At 39.3% G+C, this 22685-nt stretch overlaps 1 protein-coding gene across 3 annotated transcripts in view; it reads right to left on the bottom strand.

The window, feature by feature from the left end:
* The window catches only part of dpm1 (dolichyl-phosphate mannosyltransferase subunit 1, catalytic), a 96135-nt gene that overhangs the window by 49324 nt on the left and 24126 nt on the right, over window positions 1–22685 (bottom strand). For all 3 annotated transcript variants that reach the window (XR_009645475.1, XM_060836315.1, XM_060836314.1), the window contains exons 2-3: window positions 15207–15306; window positions 4879–4912 (exon numbers count right to left, since the gene is read on the bottom strand). Coding sequence is in view for 2 of the 3 variants with exons in the window: in XM_060836315.1 (XP_060692298.1) it covers window positions 4879–4912; window positions 15207–15306 (134 nt within the window). In the remaining variant the exon portion in view is untranslated. The remainder of the gene's footprint in view (window positions 1–4878; window positions 4913–15206; window positions 15307–22685) is intronic.

Here is a 22685-nt window from a genome sequence, read left to right as displayed (position 1 = left end):
TCTAAGATATGTTAGAAGTTGAATTGTATGAGAGGCAAGGGGTTTAGGAAGAGAAGAAGCAAAAATTCATAAGGTGGCAGAGAAAAAGTGCGACTGGTGATGAAACTGGAGCAGGATGATAAAAAAAAGGAAGAATATCGAGTGCAAGTTTTCATACTGGAGTTTAGGCAGCTCCATCATACATTTCTTGGCATCACACTGATGCTCATCCTAATCAGGAATCAAATGGTTGACAGACTAATTGCTGGTGGGTTTCTTTTGCATGTTCATCAAGCTGGATCTATTAGAATTGAGGGATAATTCTATGATTGAAAGGTCAGGAGATTTAAGAGATAGACTAACATCAACACAACTATTCATCAAGATGAGGGGTCAAGCCATAGATTCATGACCATCACCTTGATAAACAGCAAGTAGCAGGTTATATATTTTACCAAAAAAATAATCAGCCAAGTGTCAATTTCAGGAGTTTCATGGAGGGTTTTTCTCTGAGCTCGAGTGAGTTATTGTAGGAGATTCTCTGCAGCTCACCTCATTATGTATGCACCTGACTGTATAACACCCACTCATACTATTGTGTGCTCAGCTATAGTGGAAGTACTCATCACTGTTGTGATCTCCAGGGATTTCAGGTACTAATGCCACATTTGAAGCCCAGCCATTAACTAGATCAAGCACTGCTAGCCAACAGCTGCCCTTCACAATACACATGGTGGGGAGGGGAATGAAAAGAAAAGCTTTGAGAGCACATATTGCAAATACATGTATTATTATTTTACATCATAACATTTTTACAATCAGCTGTCATTTTAACTGCAGCTACAAGAATCACACTACATAGGTCACCTATCCTTAAAGGCATACCATCTTACTTCCCTATCCATGGAAGTGCTACTCTTTCCCTAAAGCCCAGCATAGCATAATATCTTGTCATTGTTCATTGCAGGAGCATCACATATTGGAAAGCCTTAAAACTGGAAAGGAAAAGCTGCATTTGCTTCAGAGAACAAGCGAGAACAGCTTGCCTCTCAAGTAAGAAACTTATAGTCAATGAATATCACTGCACCCAGTTTGCATCTATTAGAACTAAGTATCAATTAAGTCCTATCTGGCTAGTTATGCCCAATGTTGTACTGTCCTCTGTCATTTTGAAAGTGATGCTATTCCTGCTTAGTGTCTTCATCTTCCTCTTCAGAATACTCTTCATAGATCTTCAAATTTCCTCTTTCCCTGCTCCAGTTCTGCAGAGCACAGCATGCTACGATTCTGATCGCAGATAATGTATACATTGACCCCAAAAGGATCCTTTTCTATTGTCAAAGTCAGCTGTTATGGTGTTCTTAACATGACATATGTACAGTCTATAGCACCTTGCACCTGGGGAAGCTAGTTATGTTGGTAAAACCTACTGCCCAGGCTGCAGTATCAACCTCATCACTGGGAAATGAAATTAAGTGGATGTGATCAGGCATGAATTAGGAGTAGCAACTTGGGTGTTTTTGTGGGTCAGAGATTAGGATATCTCCTGACATCTTTGGAAGCAGCCATCTGTACAGAAATTTAGTGCAGCTGTCATCTTAATGACCTTCCATAACTTCAGGTCCCAAACCCCACTCCATCTGCTGGTGTAGTTCTATGACGGTGGACATCCTCAGACTGTGGTGACAATGCGCCTTGCTCATCTGAAGGTAGTGGTGTCAAGAATCAAAGTTCTGTACCTCTTTTGAATCCCAAGGGATTCTTCAGTTGTGGTTTCATCTGGAGGCTGTTTGACCTACTCTACAAGTTACTTCTGTCCTCCCCAGTTTCTGTGCCATTGTAGCACTCAGCTACAGCAGCAAGAACCACTGGATGGATTGTGATCATGGTTCTAATGACCTCTATGGGAAATATCAGAAACAAAGAAGATACTTAATAACAAAAGCTATCAGCATTTGTCTCTCAGCATAGTGCTCCATTCTAGGGAATCCTATTCCAATATGCGCAGTTGAAGCCATGCTATTCAAATGCAATAAGGGAGTCTAAGTGCATTGGATTATGGAAACCTCGTTCATCAGTACAGCACCGAACAAAGGCAGCATTGCCAAATAACTACAGTTCAAGGTGAGAGGAAATCTATTCCATACTGAGAAATCTTGGATTGTCTGTGAACTGTGGCCTACAAGTGAGAATTTTAAGATCACCTGTGATTAATTCTCTTTCACAGAGAGGATTATCTGTAATAACTTTTATCCCACTCAGTAGGGCACTGCAAATATTTCACATGCAGGATATAATGATTACACACATCTTCAACCAGTACGGTGTAACTACCTGATTAATGCAATTCCACTTTGAAGACGCCCACATAACTCTAGGAAAGCCCTTGTGCTTAGACAGGAAGAAACCGTTTACTTCACCCACTCTGGGTGTAGCTGAAACCATTTTCCATTTCATATTTATGATTCACACAAGAATGGAAGGAAACACTTGGCAGTGAGAGCTGTAGATCAAGGGGTCTCCCTCAATACCTCTATGTTCTTTTCTTCATTGCACTCCCTGTCAACCCCAACAGTTCCAAGTTTCCAGACATTTTCACACACCTCTTTGAATGATGTCAGCATCTCCCAAGAACACCCCTGATCACCAGCCCTATCACTTAAACACATCAACTACTGTACTGCACTGCACCCCTGCACCCCCGCTCAAATGTATCAAAGCCAGGATGATTGCAGCCCTCAATTAGACCTCTCTTTCAGTAACCCACACCTTTCAAGACATCAACATCTCCCAACCTTGTAGATAGTATTGCACCCTTTCAATCATTGACGCCCTCAGCTGCTGCCTTCAAGCCAAGCATCTGTGCATTCTTCTCAACTTAAACGTTCACCTAGACAATGAAATACTGAAACCTCTTCTTTGGTTTAACACTTCTAATTTAACACCATGCAGATTTTTGGTTTAATAGAGTGAAGTCTATCACAGAGCCAGTCAATATTCTCTCTAACAAATACAAGTCCTTGAACAGGCTGTACCAAGTCAGCCCTTTAAATTATCATGAATGTATAGCTACACAAAAAAAAATTTAAAGGGGCCACACACTTTAGAGTTACCTACAATCTACAACAAAAAGGAATGTTGGTGCCACCTACAGCCATAGTTGATATGTTACAGTCATCAATGTTGACACTTTTAAAATGGATTTTGCCGCAACAAGAGCCTGACGTAAGAATCACAATTTGAAGTGAAAGTTGTAACTCATTAAGTATGTTAACAGAATTGCAGGTGGTGTGCAAATTTATATTCAACATAAATTTTAGAAAAAAAATTTTTGGTGTTTGCATTTCTTCAGTATTAAGCAGTTAAGTGTGGAACAGAATTATGTTTTAATTACTATTTAACGATATTCATAGCTGAATTGTATGTTGATGATTTTGCAAAGTGAATTAGAGCAGCACTCAGTTGAAAAAAAAATCACTTTCCCTTATGCTGTAAATCCAGCCCACAAATCTATACAACACTTTTCATTTGCTGAGTATCAATAGCAGATTGGCAAACCAGCTAAGGGAAAATTGAAGAGAAGAAACAAAATAACAATTGTTCAGCCTGCACTAGTACTAAAATACATACATAGAAGTGACAGTTACAGATGTAAATTCAACAGAAATTCACCAAAGATCTTCGACAGCACTTTACAAACACATGACCACTTCCATCTGGAAAGCACACATTGGAACACCACCACCTGCTACTTCTCTTCCAAGCCATTCACCATCCTGACTTGGAAATAAATTGCTGTTCCTTCACTGTCACTGCGTCAAAATCCTGGAATTCCCTTCATAACAGCATTGTGGGCCTACCTACAGCACACAGACTGCAGCAATTCAAGGAGGCAGCTCACTGCCACTATTTCAAGGGCAATTGGACTCAGGCAATAAATGCTGGCCAGCCAGTGATGCCCCTGTCCCACAAGTAAGTTACAAAGAGGTTTCCTAAAGCTGTTTTTAACTTCAGATTTTTTTCTGGTCAGTTTTGAGAGGCGGCCAAAGATAACAGAAAAATAAAATGTTCAAGGTTGCAATTTATGTAAAAGTGAATGTGATAAGTGAAAGAAAGAAAAGGAATGAAGTGTCTTTTTTAAGCCAGCCTGGATTCCAGAGTGAGACAAGCAGAAACATCAAACTCAGCTGATTTGATTGTTTAGTTTGAAGCTCAGACAATTAAATTCAAGTGTGCATATAAATAAAATATTTAAAATGGCAGAATTTAGAATTTTACACAGATGTGGGACCTGTTGTCACAATAAGCAACCAAAATCAAATGTTTTCAAAGATTCTAACATGCATTTCTCGGAGTCTTTGAAGTAATTTATTATTGTACTATTCACGAACATAGCGTCTTAGTGAATTAAAAAAGACAATGTTCATCCCTAATGGTTAAATCATGGGCATCAACTCACTATTAATGCAGATATTTAGGTTTGCAAAAGGCTTTATTACACAAACCTTTAACCAGTAACATTTATTGGTCTTCCCTAGTGACAAGTTTGCTAGGTTACTTCAGAGGCCAGTTGTCACATATAAGCCAGATAGAAAAGACATTATGAGTCATTTTTTTAAACGAAGAAAATCTTATAGTTTTCTAGATTATTAATGTAGATTTCTAGTTCAGTAATGTTACCAACACTTCAAGTTGTCAAACAAGACCATTAAGTCCTGCATAAATGATCTGAACAATTCTACAATGCTGTAGCTTTGATTCATTTCTAACTTTAGAAATGATCAGAACATTACTTATCATCTGTAACGAAAACAATTAAGATACAAATCAAGTAACTTAAAAGATAAACTGCAATGAAAATATCTTAAGTGTTCATAGAGAGGACAATGTAATTCTTACCTAATCCCAGCTTCTTTGCTCGAGGTCTCAGCAGCTGTGAAAACATGAACTAATAATTACAACAGAATTCCGAAGAATTTAACTAAAAAGTCACATGTTACAGTAAGGCAGAGTTTATAGACAGTGCATTGTTCTTAACCAACTTTGTGAGATACAGGGATTACACTAATTTAGATGATAACTAGGTAGGGTGGTGGTAATGCCGTTGGAATTGTAAGTCTTGCCCAAGGTTAAATTTCTGTGAACATGGGGTTCAAATCCCACCACAGCAAATGGTGTAAAAGGTGAAATGGTAAATCAAGAGCAAACAAAGTACTGAACATGGAACTACTGTCAACTGTTTGGGGCTGCACTGTGGCATAGTGATGCTGATGTCGCACAGTGCCAGGGATCCGGGTTCGATTCCAGCCTTGGGTGACTGTCTGTGTGGAGTCTGCATGTTCTCAGTGGCTGCGTGGGCTTCTGCTGGCTGTTCCGGTTTCCTCTCACAATCCAAAGATGTGCAGGTTAGATGGATTGGCAATGCTCCATTGCCCCAGTGTCCCGGCATATGCATGCTAGGTGGATTAGCCATGGTAAATGCAGGGCTATGAGAATAGGGTGGGGGAGTGGGTCTGGGTAAGATGCTTTTCAGAGGGTTGATGCAGACTCGATGGGCCAAATGGCCTCTTTCCACACTGTATGGATTCTGTGATTATTGTCATTACGGTCAGATCTTCTGTGGCACTGATCAAACTGATCACAACAATGTAACCAATAAGAGGGGATTTCTGTGGATTGGAAGTTGGAATTCATACCTCCATTCAAACAATTTGGAAAGACATCTGTAACAGATAAGCCCAAGACAGAAGAAATGTTTTCTAAAATATATAGTACTTTCCTTATTCGGATAAATGCATTTCCTTTTGTAATGATCCTACACATAACATGAGTAGTCTTTACTGTTCATCTGATTACCAAGTGGGTATTTGAGGCCAAAGCCAAAATAAATTGGAACTTAAAACTTGCATCTTTTCGTTTTTACAAATCTTTGTACAAAGGTATTTAGTATTACTAAAAGGTTTACGTAGCTTAAAAGAAATTAGCTTTTTAAAACTGCAAACAAACCTGCTTTTACATTACATCTGACAAACAAAACTGAAATGAAGCTCCAGGTCAGATCTATTTCAGGTGATTTTATCAGAGGGAAAATGTTAGCAAGGCATGGAAAAATATTCCGATCTTCTTTAAATAGTGCTTGAGAATCTTTAATCACAGGCTATATCACTGAAACAGGCAGATCGGGCCTTGACTTATCATCTCAATCCAAACAATGGTACTTCCACTAATGCAGTATATTCAAACCAAGGGTGGAGCATGAACACACAAACGTCTACAAAGAGACTATTTCCATTAGCTTTATCCAGACTAGAATAATTGTACCATCCTTACACAATCTTTCTTTTAGTAGTCAAATCTCTTAGAGACAATATAAATACAGACAAAAAGACAAATCCAACTCTTTGCCATAGAATGTGTGCCAGTGTCTCAGATAATCCTCAATAGGATCGATCATTTCTTCTTTCCACAGGCTTTCTGTACCTTTTGTGTATATTTCTCTTAATTCCATGATTCTATTATTTCTTCTAATTCTGTTTCCCTTTCAATTCCAGAGCCATCTCTCCTGCTTGCCTCTTATGATTGGAGAAAGACCCTATATCTTCACCTTTTCTGCTCTCTGTACCCCTCAACAAAAGCAAGGGACTTACATTCTGGACCTCAGTTGGGATCAGAGACAGACAGGCATTAAACACTGCTGGCTGACATTCTGGCTTCCTAGCTTCATCCCACTCCCAATGAGGAGGATGATAGGGCCATTGCCCAAATGCAGTGGATCATTGAGCTGTATCAATCAGGGCAACTTAAGTTCAATTAGAGAAAGCGAATCAGGACTTTTAACAGGCCTCCAGGTCCCCACAAGCAGTTGAAGCAAATCTGACTGCCTTGCAAGCTATCCGAGTGATAGATTAGGGGCCAAACAGGACAGGGGAGTAAACTGTGGCTACTTAGCAGCAGAGGCTGAGAACTCTGAAGTAAATCACCTCCTATATCCCAAAGACATGATGACGGAATACTCACCACTTGCCTGATTAGTAGGGTTCCCACAATACTTAAGAAACTCAATACAATCGAGGACAAAGTTGCCCACTTGATTTAGTCCCTGCATCACCAACGCACAATATTAGCAAACCTCCTTCCTCAGCACCTTCCAAACCTGCAACCTCTATCAAGGATAAAAGGTGGCAGCTACATGAAAACACCACCACTTAAAGATTTCCCTCCAAATAACACACTATCCTGACTTGGAACTACAGGTTTTTCAGAAGGGAGACCAATAACTAGAAGTGTTCCATCAGGAACAATTTTAGGTCCTCTGTTGTCTGTAGTATGTATCAATGATCTGGACGATAATGTGGATGGTCCGACTTGCAGATGGCATGAAAATTGGTGGAGTTGCTGGTAGTACCAACGATTGTGAAGGTATACAACAGAATATAAACAATTTAGTAACTTAGGCACAGAAATGGCAGGTGGCGTTTAATCCAGACAAATTCGAGGTGATGCATTTTGGGGATCAAATTTAGGTGTAATTATACTGTAAATGGCAGTATAAAAAACATTAACATACAGATGCATCTGGATGAGCAGATTCACAGTTCCCTAAAAGTGGCCAAGGTGACTAAGAAGGCATACAGCAGGCTTGCCTTCATTGGTCAGGGCATGGAGTACAAGACATGGCAAAACATATCGCAGTTATATAAAACACTTGTTAGAAGTACTGTGTGCATTTTTGGTTGCCACATTACCAGGAGGATGTGGAAGCTTTGAACAGTGTGCAGAGAAAGTTCACCATGATGCCTAGTCTTGAATGCATCGAGGAAAGGTTAAAAAGACGAGAATAGTTTTCACTGGAAAGGCAACGACTGAGATGGGATCTGATGGAGGTCTACAAAATTATGGGAGGCATAAATAGAGTTGATAGTCAAAAGCATTTTCACAGAGTTGAGGTTTCAATTACAAGGGGGCACAGATTCAAGGTGAGGGGGGAAACGTTTAAGGGAGATTTGTGAGGGAAGTCCTTCACACAGAGTGGTACCAGCCTAGAATACACCGACAGAAGAGATGGCGGAAGCAGGCACATTGGCAACATTTAAGAAACATCTGGATGGTTACATGAATAGGGAGGAAATAGAGGAATTTGGATCAAGGGCACAGGGTTTGCTTTTTAGTTTAGTTAGGGCATGATGATCAGCATTGGCTTGAAGAGCCAAAGGACCTGTTCCTGTGCTTCTCTTTTGTTCTTTGTTCGTTCCTTCATTGTTGCTGGGTCAAAACCTTGGGATTCCCTTCCTAATAATACTGGGGATTTGTTTGTCTGAGACTACAACATTTCAAAAATGAGGCTTCATCGAGGCAGTTATAATTAGATAACAAATACTGGCCCTGCTTGGGAGCCTCACATTACAGGAAATTTAAAAAAAAACAGTTCTTCCTCTTTAGAGTCCTGTTGGCGGAGGACGAGAGAGAAGTCAAATCGTTACTTCTTCACAGAAAAGACCTGGGAAATTTTTAACTTTTGACTCCAGTGTAGACATTGTTGTTGTTCCATTCTAACCTAGAGAAAGTAGTAGCTAGCCAGCAGAATACCATTCAGCAGGGGAATGCTATTGAGTCTGAAAAGACAGTATGAAAGTCAATCTACGTATCTTTACAGAATGCTTCTCCTTTTTGCTCGTGACCATCTCTCCTGCTCAGATGAGCATGTTAACACAGCAATGTTAGAATTTGAAAAAATGTACACAGCATTTTAATGACTGGAATTCTACTTTATAAAAATAAAAGCATTTCGATTTTAATGAATCCAGAGTGTTTACAGGATCACTTGAAACAATACCTGGCCCTGGCACTGGCTTCAGGTAGATTTGGAGTGGTGGATGTCAACGTGAGCTGGAAATTCACTTACTGTTTTAAGGTTTTGTTTAAGTCACCATTGTGGGACAAAGGGCTCCTGCTTCACATCACCTCACAACTATCAACCTGGCTTTTGCCTGTAACAGAATTTCTTTCATTTGCTCTCTCCAGCATCTTTTTTTTATTATTCTCTGTTTCCCAACAAAGCTTTCGTTTTAGATCCACTAATTGTTAAGGATAACAGTAGAACAGATTTGGATAATCATATCCATGAATAAGTAGAGAAGATTTTAAAAAATTGGTTAGCACAGCAAACAATTCCAGCCTCCTCTTCCCTGCCCTCAATGGTTTCTCTTTGAGTTATTCAGTTTTTATCAAAAATAGAAAAATAAACATTCCACATCCACATTCCAGTGTTCAAGAGCCCAACGAGAAAGAGAAAACCTACACTTAGGTTTGTCTTGCTTTTGAGAAAGCTGATCTCTAAACGACCGATGAGATCAAGGTACACCTGTAAAATACACATAACTGCAACTATGTAAAATGGCTCTCTTCAGCTATGGACAAATAAAATGACTGATTTCAAAAGAAAGGCTGGTTTAAATAAAGATCTGATGCAGGACATTTACTTAAATTGCAAAAATGTGGACATGACTGAGGGAAGCATTTTGTAGAAGGACAGACATCACAGACCTTATGAGCTATTCATGCCCCCGGAATGATTTATTACATTTTCAGGGACTCCAGAATTCAGTTTAAAAAGGGAGGAACACAGTTTTTTTGTTAAATGCTGGGCTAACTTCATCATGGCCTAGTCCCAGCAGCAATCCAGACTTCGAAGAAAATTAAGTCAAAAGATGAAATTCCAACACTGTTGCCTCAATTTTACAAAGAGTGTCCTCCTGTTCTCCTAGCTGGCAGTGCACAATGTCTCATCAACTCTTCTTGTGGAAATACTGTGCTTCATCAGCTATGGCTTTGTCAAGGTAAAATATAAATATTGATGATGAAATGCAATGTCATGGGGAAAATGGCAAATAAAGATGAATCGAGAACTCCACTGATTCTATGTATAAACAAACTAATTAAGAGTAGGCCACCCACCCTTCAAGCCTGCTTAGTCATTCAATAAAATCATAGTGGTTCTGATTTTTTCCTCTCTTCCACGTCCATTACTATTATCCTGGCAATCTTTCTCCCACTTACTCAAAACTCCTGTTTCAAAAATGCAGTTTTGCACCTCTCATATGTAGACTATCAAGGTTAAAAGAAGAGAACACCAAGAAAAAGAGAATTATTTTCTCTCTCTTGCAAATCTGTGTTCAAGATTCAGTACTCCAATATCAGGAATGACTTAAGCTAGATACTATTCAGAGAATTTTATACATTCTTTCTGTAATGCATTTTAATCATAACTGAAAACGTCAACTCACTAATTAGGTACATGTTTAAGCTTTAGAATGCTCAGAAAGGATTAATCAAATGTCAAAGGATATTGTTACTGTTGCATAAAAACCAAAGGAACTGCAGATGATGGAAATTGCAAACAAAAACAGAAATTGCTGAAAAAGCTCATCAGCTCTGGCAGTATCTGTGGACAGAAATCAGAGTTAACATTCAGGTCGAGTGACCCATCCTCAGCTCTGTGTTCAGTTATGATCTCCCTGTTATAAGAAGGATATTATTCAGCTGGATAGGGTTCAGAAGAGATTTACCAGGATGTTGTCAGGACTGGAGATTTAGAGTTATAAGGAGAGGTTGGATAGGCTGGGACTTTTTTTTCACTGGAACATAGAAGATTCATAGGTGACCTTTCAGAGATTTATAAAATAATGAGAGATATAGATAAAGGTGAGTGGCAGGTGTGTTTTCCCTAGGGTGGGGGATTTCTAGAGTAGGGGCATATTTTTCAAGTGAGAGGAGAAAGATTTAAAAAAGATATTGGGGCAATGTATTTTTTCGAAACACAGATGGTTCGTGTGTGGAATGAACTTCTAGAAGAGCTGGTGAATGCGGGTACAGTTACAATGCTTAAAAGACATTTAGATAAAGATGTGCTTGGAGTGTTATGAGCCAAGCACAGGCAGGTGGGACTAGTTTAGTTTAGGATTGTGGTTGGTATGGACTGGTTGGACTGAAGGGTCTGTTTCCATGCTGTTATGACTCTATTAGTCCAATACAGTTCCTTCAAAACAGTGATGTAGCATCCAGCAAAGGACATACAAGAAACTAATAAAGGAAAAGAGAAAGAGAACATGAATGCAAGTTAGTGCAGAACACAAAAATGAACTTCTTTTGAAATGTGGTTTGGAAAAAGATTAGCAAGTATTTTCAATGGCCCAACACAGATGGGAGAAAAGGAGAATTTATGGGGGAGATCAAGGGAACAGTGGAGAAATTAAACGGTTACTTTGTAACTGACTGCACAAAAGATCATACAAATTTTCCCACAAACACTAGGCAGCCAAGGGATTCACTTAACTGAGGACCTAAAATAAACTAGTATTAGTAAAGTATCACTCGAAAAATTAGCTGGATTGAGGGTCGATAATTCTCCTGGATCATATTAACTTCATCCCAGAGTGTTGAAGGAAGTAGCAATAGAGATACTGGATGCGTTAACAATTAGCTTTTGTAATCACAAATTCATGAAAGGTTCCTGCTGATTGGAACGTAACAAGTATAGCCCTACTATTTAATAAGGGAGGAAGAAGGAAAGTGAAGAACTACAGATCTGTTAGCTTGACACCAGTAGAAGGGAAAATTTTAGAACAGCACCATCGGGCAGAGTCAACTGAATTTCTGAAAGGGAAATCATGTTTGACAAAATTGGGAGGTTTTTTAAAAAAATGTTTTACTTGTAGTATAGAAGAGGAGAATCAGTGAATTGTAGATTTCGATTTTCAGAAGCTTTGATAAGATATCACACACGAGGTTAGAAAATAAAATGACAAATTTGGGAAAATATAAAATGGACATCCAGTTACTGAATAGAAGAGAATAGAAATAAACAGATCATTCTCAGCATGGCAGACTGCTAGTGGTGAGGGACTACAAAAGTGATAGATTCACGATGGCTCTCCGATTTGGAAACTGATTTGCTGACGGCACTAAACAGATCGGTAACGCAAGTTGTGAAGAGTGGGAAAAGAGATTTTAAGAAAACTTTGAGAACAGGCTAAGTGAATGCGCTAGAACAGTAGCGTCCAACATTTTAAGCACAAGATCACTTTTTGAAATTAAGTGCAACATGCGATCTACTCTGAAGAAAATACTGAAATAATTTATTTTACATGCTATATAAACCTAAAACCAAAATTATTCATTTTGCCCTCTACTCAAGTCTCGGTGTGACACCTGTGACTGCATATTATCTGCCACTCCCTTGAAGTCTAGTTTGCCATTTCAGGATACCAGTGGTACGAAGTCCATCAAATGGGCATCTGAGGAGGTCGCAGCATTTGGACTGGATTATGTTCTATTGAAAAATGCTGTCTCCACAGAGGTACATGAAATCAAAGTAAGCTTTCACTTTAAAATTACAGATTGCTAGGAATGGGTATTTCTCATGAGTACCCAAAAATCACGTCCCTTGAATTGGCTTCCAGTGGAAAATAATTTTGCAAAGCAAATATCTCTATATCATTTCCACAGCTTTGTAAATTATAAATGTGATGGTAGTCAACTAGCCAATGTCTGCTTGAAGGAATGGATTTGAAACAAAAAGAATAATCTGTTCAGTCCTGAACTCATCTGTCAAATTCCTTTATTAACTTCCTCAGGTGTGGGCAATGTTTTCTGGAGGGTTTCAGTTCCATACGTGGAGGAATTACCCATCAGTAAATTCAACTTCCAGAAAATTTCTTCGAAGCATGCTATAATGGGGATTCTACAAGGTCTCCTTGCGCATCTCAGACCTAAAATGGGACAACAACTTTGTCTTTGATTTTTTTTTCCCCGAACTCAAGTGTGTTGCAGCAATTCCTTTTAATTTGGAGGATCACAAAACCAGTTTCAGTTTGAATGCATTCACAGCACTGATCAAATTGCTAAGTCTCCATCTTCTTGCTGTAATTCACAATTCAGCTTTGTCAGTTTTGTCTGTAAGGAGTCTGAAGTTGAGCAAGTTCAGAGGAATATGGGTCAAGTGTTAGCAAATGGCACTAGATTAGGTTAGATAACTGCTCGGCATGAATGGATTAGACCGAACGGTCTGCTTCTGTGCTGTACATCTCTATGACACTATAACCGTGCATTGTCTGATACTTCACTGCACACTTCATTCCTCAAATTTTAAAACATAACAATTTCTTACATCAAGACTAAAAATCTTTGCAGGACCATTCCTCAAAAGCACGACCTCATATCAGCATGAAAAACTCATTCACCGAAGACAGTAACTGGATCATTGAGTAAAAACATAAACAAGAGACACTGAAGGATTTAGCTTAACAGGGGAACTTGTACGTGGTGGCTTTGTTAAACAACAGCTACCTTGCCCTCAAGAGTTTGGAAAGTGCTTGTTGAGGATGCTTCACGAATTGATGAAGTACATCATCAGATAGTACATTCACTACCATTGCACTGAGGTACAGGGAGTGAATGCTAAAGGTGGTAGATGGGAATAGCTTATAGGTGTGAACAATATAGTAAGAAACCAATGGACCTCTGGAAGGGTGGTGGTATCTCCCTCTCTATCCAGAGAAATAACTGAAAGCAAAGAAAGCCAGTTATTTTACCTTTCCAGTTGCCAAAAGTTGTTGCTTTTAAAGAAGTTAGTGACTTTATAATTTGTGAACCAGTTGCTCTGATTCTCCTTCAAAAAAGTGAAAGAACTCAAAAGAAAAGCTCAGAACTAAAAAGACTTTGAAAACAAAAGGAACCCCTTCACCAAACCCTGAGGACAAGTCCCATTGAACTGTTTCCCCAGTAATTTTACCTCTCCATCCATAAAGATAGTTCACTGTTGTTCACTTGGGTTAGAATCATGTTAAGTACACATAGGTGGTTGATGATTTGTTAACCTGAGTCTATCAAACAGGTAAATTAGAAACTTATGATAACATGAATTGTTGTGACGACCACAGGAATAGCAGGGCTTGATTTCCAGCATCACACCACAGTGTCATAACACAGCTGTGTTATGGATTGTATTAGGCTTCTTGAGTGTTGTTGGAGCTGCACTCATCCAGCCAAGTGGACAATATTCTACACAATCCTGACTCATGCCTTGTAGGTAGTGGATTAGGTGTGTTCACAGAAAAGACACAGAAGGTTAGCATGCATGAACAGTAATCAGTTAGGAAGGCAAATGGCATCTTTGCCTTTGTTACTGGGAAGTGGAAGTACAAGAATAAGTAACATTGACACATTTGTGGCTTTGGGGAGACCACATCAATAGCACTTTGAATAGCTTTGGTGTCCATTTTTAAGAATGAATCTATTACCCTTGAGGGCAGTGGAATGAAGGTTTACTAGATTAGTTCCTGGAATAAAAGGGCTCTCACAGGATAAGTGCTGAGCAAAGTAGCCTATTTTCTCTGAAATTTAGAAGAACAAAATGTGATCTTGTTGAACACCAGCACAATCCAATGATCCTAATGCTCATATAATTAATATGCTTTGACAACTTCCACTAAAGGTCTTCCAGTATTAAGAGGACCACATAGCAACATGTTTCTACTTCCTTTGTATTTTCAGTTGTCAGGTTGGGATGCAAATTCCCCTTTCTGTACAATATAGACTTTCATTATAGAATTCAGGTTTATATGTGGTGGATATGTCTGAATGCTAGAAGAACATTTTTACATTGAATTGAAGCATGGATAAAGCTGCAATTTTGTAGAGTGAATGATAAAACTATTTAGTTCTCTTTAGAGAGAATCAACATGTTGTGTTTGTGAAATAGTTTAAATCTCGGACAAAATTATGATAGGAGGGCTGTCTTAGGTTGACAAATTCAGAAGGAATTACAGATAGTGCCTAACTACAATATCACAAAAACACTAGATGGAACTCCAGTAGCTTGATGACCTTGAATAGCTGAGTGGCCTTGCCTCATTCCTTACATTCTTATGTTCTTACTGCTACAGTATAACATTTCTATTTCCCATAAGAGCTAGCCTCATGGCCTCGCTCAATGAAACTGCCAGTCAGTGCCAAATTGTGGGCTGTTCTGTTCTACCAACTTTGGCCACAAACTCAGTACCCTTGGAATCTTTAGCAGCTGGCACAGAGAGATCATATTTTATCTTACTTAGTGATTTCAGAAACGTCCCAGAGGTGAAAGGATTACACCACCCAACAGACCACCCAGTTCCCTGAAGAAAAGGACTGAGCATATACAGTTACTGTACAGATATTGCCCAAATACTTACAATTTTATCAGATCCATAAATCATTTCCAACTGTTTGGCAACCTCAAGTGTCCCATCAGGACTTCCGTCATCAATCACTATAATTTCATAATCAAATCCACTGCAAACAACAACAGAAAATATTATTGAAATGCAAAGCTTTTCATGGCAAAACAATCAAATTTTAATCAAACAAAACAATGATCTCTCCTGTTGCAAAAATCTGGCGGGGTTCCCCTTTACAAATGCATGTTAAGATTTGATTGCCTAACTGGGGGCCTCGCTGTAGTTTTAAACTGAGCCTGAACAGGGTGACTACAGCTGTTTCCACACCAGACTGAAGCAATCAGAACATATTAACTGCAGAACAGTCCAAATTTTCTAACTCTCCATCTTTGATTTGTGGGACCAGGTTCAACAAGAATGCTCTATGGTTTCCACAAAGATAGTTTTGGCCATACCTCCCCTGGCCACCTTTGAAAAAAGACCCACTTCTCAAAAAATTACTAAAAATAGCTTCTTCAACATTTCTGGTGTAGCTGATGAATCTTCAGCTTTCCCCACCATCCCAAAACCTGCTTCAAGCTGCCTTATGGATTGTTTCAATTCAGCATTCAAAAACTCACATTCACTGAGTGTTTATGGAACTCTGTTTTGAAAAATAACATTCCAATATTGAAAATTATGTGGATTTTTCATGTAACATCACATACATTTATCATTCAGATAAAATGATTACCTGGCTGCCATCAAGCCCATCCCATTCAGACAACATGCAAAATTTAATTTTCTATAATTCATTCATAGAATATATGAACAATGCTAACTAAATCAGTATTTATCAGCCATCTTTAATTACCTTTCGACTTGCTATGATTATCCACAATGGCACAAGACTCCGCGAAGCTAGAGAGATAGTTTTATTTCAAAAGTTTGGTGTATGAACCACAGGAATGGCCCTGAATGGGTAAGAGGCGTGGTCAACACAAGGTCAAGTCCAGTGATGTATAAAGTTCGGGTAGGTGCAACTGTCCCGAATATGCACATGGGTCACATGAAAGGTGCACACTCAAACAGTGTGGGAGCAAAACATGCTGGTGCCTCAACAGCCTTTCTGACTGTTCCAGAACCTGAGGTTTTTCCCTCTTCATCAAGTGTTGAAGTTACTTGGAATCTGAGATGGACACGGCAGATGTCATCACCACGACATCTTTACTGCCTTGAGAAGAGAGTGTATCTTTTCCGAGATGCTCTGGGCGCAAGAGGCAAGCTACTGTGCATTACATTCTGCCTGTGTCAGAGTTCGAAGAACCTGACCGGGTGTTAAAATGCTGCAGGAGGATCTATATTTTTAAAAAAATCCTACATTGTTGGACTCGGGGTGGGGATGTGAAGATGTTACAATCTCTACAAGGTCAGCCAGGTAGACCTCATGGAAGAATTCCCTGATTGTGTCTGTTACTGTGGTCCAATCAGAAAGCCCTGGCTAACAGACCACAACATGATTATCAGACATCCTGTTCACTGAGAAAGCTGGATCAGTGACAAGGACTCTCCACCTGTAAGTGGAAGGGTGAACTCTGTGATGGGATACCAGTTTGGCAGAAGTTCTTTCACCTACCTTTGAACCAGGAGACTCAGGTATATATCCCACCGGCTTCAGATATAGGTAATATCATCTCTGAACAGGTTGATTAGAGCACATGCATATGATCATGTCTGCTCTGTTTCAGGCCTCAACTCCTCTTTCCTGTCAGCTATCAGAACTTCAACTACTCCAGCTTTCAAAAATCTCTCTCTTTAAATAATTTCAACAATCTTACCTCCATACCCCTCTGGTGCAGAGAATTGTGGACATTCACTGTCCCGAGAGAAGAAATTGCTTTGTCTCATTTTTAAATGGATGTCCCTTATTCCCTTACAATGAGGAAGTGGTGGAGGCTGGTACACTTGCAACATTTAAAAGGCATCTGGATGGGTATATGAATAGGAAGGGTTAAGAGGGATATGAGCTGGGTCTGGCAAATGGGACTAGATTAGGTTGGGATAGCTGGTCGACATGGACGAGTTGGACTGAAGGATCTGTTTCCATGCTGTGTATCTCTATGACTCTATGTCGCATAATTTGAGATTCCCCACTATATACATATATATGCTTACAGTGATGAAGATGTTTGCAAGGCATGATTTTGAAAGTGTGTTAAGGTGGTCTGTTCAGTTTCATTCCTTGTTTTCGGTCTTGTTACGGTTTCAATACAACTAAGTGGCTTATTAGGTCACTTCAGAGTCAACAATGTTGCTGAGTCACTTGCAGGCCAGATTGGGTAAAGAAAGCTGATTTGTTGCCTAAAAAGAAATCAGCCAATCTGACAAGTTTTTACAATAACTGGTCATGGTTGCATGGTTGCCACTGGACTAAATTTTATTAACTGAATTGAAATTTCCCATCTGCCAAATGGAACTCTAACGTATGTCCCCAAAACAATAGCCTGAAGCTCTGGATTACAATCCCAGTGACATTACCTCATGCCACTACTTCCCACCACTTTAGTCATATAATCATCTGGGAGATGAAATAAGCTTAAGCTCAATTATAGAAAGATTCTTGTTCAACTCCCTAAGACCACAAAGCAAAGCTGCAAAAAATCAATTTAGCTTACAACGCTGATTATTTTCAATTAATCAATATCTTAAAAATGGTCTCCTTTCTCAGGAGCATTTGGTTTTGTTTTTAAAAAAGGAGTAGTGAAATTTATACTTGTCATATAGGCTGGCAAACTATCCTAGAGGGCAATAACTCAGGGAGAAAAAAAAATTTCTAAACTCTAATCTAAGTAACTACTTGTTTGTGTGTTCTTTACATATGTCCCAAAGTTTCTCGCCATCTCAATGCATCTCCCCATGACCATTTTTCTCTATAAAAATAGCTCCAGTTGTTTAAAGATATCCTGACAAGAAAGGCTCATGATTTGGTATTTTAGTTGTTCTCGTTTAAACTTTAATCAACAGGCTCAAAACTGCTCAGGGTCCATGGATCAAAGATGAACATGCTACCCTGACTGCTAGTCTAACAAAACCTTGTACAAACTCGGTATGATAAAACTAATTATATTATACAAGCCATACAATTCAAAACAACATTTCATTTCTCAAAGGCCTCACCATACTGGTCCACATTTTGCAGTCAGTGGTGTTCACTGCTGTGCTTGGGGGAAATAAAACTTCACACAAAGATCCATCCACAAATTACCTAGCTTCACATTTTTTGTAAGAATTGAACACTAGATAAAGAGGATGTCTTTCTCCATAGCAGTAGTGTTGTCAGCAAGCAAGGTAAGCAGGCAGTCATATCAGAGTATCCTTTCACAGTAAAACAGCAGCTTAAGATCCTTCATTTTTACTTAAATGTTCAGATAATGAAATAAATGTAAATCTCAAAAAGGTAAACTAAAGATTTTAGTTATTTCTTAAAAAAAACTGGAGAAGTGTGGCACTCCAGAAATCTGAATTAGCTTTTCAAGACCAGTATTTAGTAATAACTATGAAGTTAGTAGACCATTAAAAACCCATTTACACCCTTTCAAAAAGTTTTTTTTTTCTGGAGGGTTTTACAGCAAAACTAACAGCATGAAAGTGGAACTCTTCCTCATTTTATGATTGCAAGGGAGATTGCACATTGTGGAAATCCTTGTATCATGCCCCAAGGAAGAACACAGACAGCGGCTTCTGAACTTCAACATGATTTTGTGCAAAGTTTCCCAAAGATTCCCAAAGTTGTTGTCAGTTTCAGTGACATATCAGCAGTGTCAATACAACAGTTAAATCCATGTCATTTCTGAGAATCTTCAGCAATGTATAAGCTAGGACCTCCAATCGATTCTCCTATTTTATAATTTTTTTTAGCAAATATCGCTGCACTTGGGAATCCCAGACACTGATGTATAACATTGTACTTTTCACTTGAAGAATGTTTGTCATAATTGGGCCTATTCTCTTTCTTTATCTAAATTAGCCTATTTATCTAAAATCCAGCTCTTTTAGGGATTATTGTATCATCTGTAGATGAGTGGATGATTTCGTTAATGTGCTTATCAAAATCATTAATGAAAATCATAAATAACAACCACAATAAAAAGTTTTTCTAGTACACAGTCTTTGATCTGGTCTTTGTAGGTCTACTTCCGTGGATAACTGCCAGCAAGTTTGGAACAGTGATGATGACGTCACTTTGAAAGGTTATTTTGTCCTGATTTTTTTTTTGGAAGACAGGGTGCAAAGGCAGAAGCGCCAAGCAGTCTACCAGAATTAGAGTAACTGGCGTGTGAGGCCCATAAAGTTTTTAAAACCAGTTGGAACAATGGAAGCAGCCTGATTGGGTGTGGCCAGCTCCCACAGATCAGGCTTTCAAGTTTTCTTTTAAGCAGTGGCATCAGAAGGTGTTTTGAGGTCTCAGAAGAGTTGCAAGTGAATGACTCCTTGCTGCTACTTGCTGTGAAATCTCTTGCTATTGTTTCCTCCTGGATTGGAGAACTACATGTAAGAACTTGTGTCTGAACTTGTCGTTTTGCCAAGGGGTGATTTTATGTGGTGTTACTATATTGGAACAGTTAATTAGTTATAGGTACTGTATCTATTCTTCAGTTACGTTTTCCAATAGTCAGGTTATTCTAAATTCCTATTTTTGTTTCTTTCGTGTTTAAACATAGCGCTTAAATTAATTGTACTTTGCTTAACATCACGTAGTTTGACCAGTGGCATCACATCTGGATCACTCACTTCACACCTACCTGTACCAATACAAAAAAGTTAGGATCTGGGCTACCCTCTTAACATGGGGGGTGGAGCGGGGGGGGTGGAGAGAAAGAGGGGTGTTTGATCTGCTGCGCAACAGGGACCATTTCAGAAAGGATGTTCCCACAATGGGGAGTGTGCAAAAAATACTAGACTGATTTCTGATGTGGCAAGACTGATGTATGGAGAGAGATTGGAGATTGAATCAAATCAGTTAGGACTACATTCTCTGGAGATTAGAGGAATGGAGGCAAAGGCAGGGGAGGAATCTCACAGAACCTTGGAACATTCTAACAGGACTAAACAAGGTAAATGTAGGAAGGATGTTCCTGATGAATGGAGGGTCCAGAGCTAGGGGTCACAGTTTAACAATATGGGTTATGCCATTTGTGATTGAGATGAGGAGAGATTTCTTTACCCATAGCGTGTAAGCCTGTAGGATTCTCTGAGTGGAAAGCAGCTGAGGATAAAACATTGAATGCTTTCAGGAAGGAGTTAGATATAGTTTTTTTTACAGCGAAAGGGATCGAAGGATATGGGGAGAAAGCAAAACCAGACAACTGAGTTGGATGATCAGCCATGATCATGTTGAATGGCAAAGCAGGCTTGATGGACTGAATGGCCTACTCCTGCTCTTATTTTGTACATTTCAGTCTTCTTTTTTGACTATCAATTCCAATCAAAAAAGAGTGACAGAATATTCACCACTTGCCTGGATAGATACAGGCACAACAAAGCATTCAAGAAATCAGGTGGTCAAGCATCCATGGGCCCAAAATAGGATATTCTAAGTTGATCCAAAGTCAGAAATCAGGCCTGACAAAATATTGGCCAAACTAAATTAACAGGATCCATCAGTTATCACTACAGAAAACAGTGGAGACCAAGGTCAAAGAGGTCACAAAGGTTCAGGGGGAATCAATAACAACCAACTTGAGAGTTGTGAATTGGAGAAAGTTTCAGTCCTTTCAGAAAGTCTGATATAACGTGCCCATTCTAAAAGATGAGAGACTTAACAAACAACCAATATATAATTTCAGTTACATCATACTGTAAACATTTGCTATAAATTCTGTGTCCTACGATCTTATACTCCACAACCACCTGATGAAGCAGCAGCCCTCTGAAAGCTAGTGCTTCCAAATAAACTTATTTGAATATAACCTGGTGTTGTGTGATTTTTAACTTTCTGCACCCCAGTCCAACACCAGCACCTCCAAAATCAGACTTTCTGGTGCCTTGACTTCCAGTAGCTGAACAGAAATTCAAAGATCATTAGAAAGCACTTTCCAAACACATGACCATTTTGACCTTGAGGAACAAAGGCATCAGAATGTCACCACCTGCAAGTTCCCCTCCAACCCACTGATTCTGAAAGATATTGCCATTCCTTCTGTTACTGGGTGAAAATCCTGGAATTCCCTCCCTAAGGGCATTGTGAGTTAACCTACAGCATGTAGACTTCAATGGTGTAAGAACGCAGCTCATCACCATCTTCAAGGGCAACGAAGATAGGCAATAAATGCTGGCCAGCCAGCAACGCATGCGTCCCAGGAGTAAACAAAAAACTACCTAAGAAACATGCACTTTACACCTTCCTGGCATGGCAAAGGTGTTGGCACCACCCCACTAGATGGTCTCAATTCCACTTATGACCCTATTGGCCAAATGCCACAGAACATTCAGGAAAATCCGGAGCAAAGGAATAAAAACACACAGCTTGAAGTCACCCCCTCATGGAAGATTTGCAGCAAGACCATGTGGGCAATGTAAGATGACCCAGGAGAAGATCCATCTTTCTGGTACCAAGCCAATGTAACATTGGAGAGGAAGATTCCAACAACCCAGCTTAAATACTTGGATCATTGTGGGCAATATCCTCAGAAAGATAGATTTGGACAGAGAGTAAACATTATGGGAATTTGGGAAATGCTCAGTGTTTTTACTAAGGAATATTTTGTTCACAAAATCAACTTGAACTCAAAGTTTGGGAGAAGATTTGTAGCTCGGGTGCTCATTCTTGTGGTTGTGTTCGCCGAGCTGGGAATTTGTGTTGCAGGTCGATGTGCTTATTGATTGAATCTGTTCATCGACCTGGACCCAATATACCGGCCACTGCAGCGGATAGCTGGGACTGACAACCGGAAGTGGCAGGTACAAATCACTATAAATGCCAGAGGAAACATCACAGAAGCGCTTCACAGAAGGCTCCCAAACACTGACGATGTCACCTAGACAGGGGATGAAACGTCTGCAACACAAATTTCCAGCTCGGCGAACACAACCACAACATCAACCTGAACTGCAAACTGAATTCTATATGCCTCTGTCTGCCTCACTGACAAGAGCGTTTGGGTGAAGCGTTCTTAATGTAAAAACCAGTCAAGTGTCCAAAGCACAGATGACACAAGAAATCAACACCATGAAGAACAGCTTTGATTAGCATCTCTGCTACTAAAAATATTGGTTTGCTCTATCACCATGATATTTTCGCTTCTATAATTATTATATACAATTAGGGGCCTTACTTTTGTCATTCTTAGTCAACTGCCACCTAAAAAGGGCCAAACATCATGGGAACACTATCTTCTTCAAATCATGGAACATTATGATTTGAACACATAATACTTGTTATTACTAGGTCAATATCTGGAATTCCTTTTCCTAAAAGATCACAGCAACACTTATTACCTCAAGATTATGGCTCAT

Source organism: Hemiscyllium ocellatum, chromosome 15, assembly GCF_020745735.1.
Source record: "Hemiscyllium ocellatum isolate sHemOce1 chromosome 15, sHemOce1.pat.X.cur, whole genome shotgun sequence".
Classification (NCBI taxonomy): Eukaryota; Metazoa; Chordata; class Chondrichthyes; order Orectolobiformes; family Hemiscylliidae; genus Hemiscyllium; species Hemiscyllium ocellatum.
The sequence above is the reverse complement of the archived record's forward strand: the minus strand, read 5'-3'. Positions and strand labels throughout refer to the sequence as shown.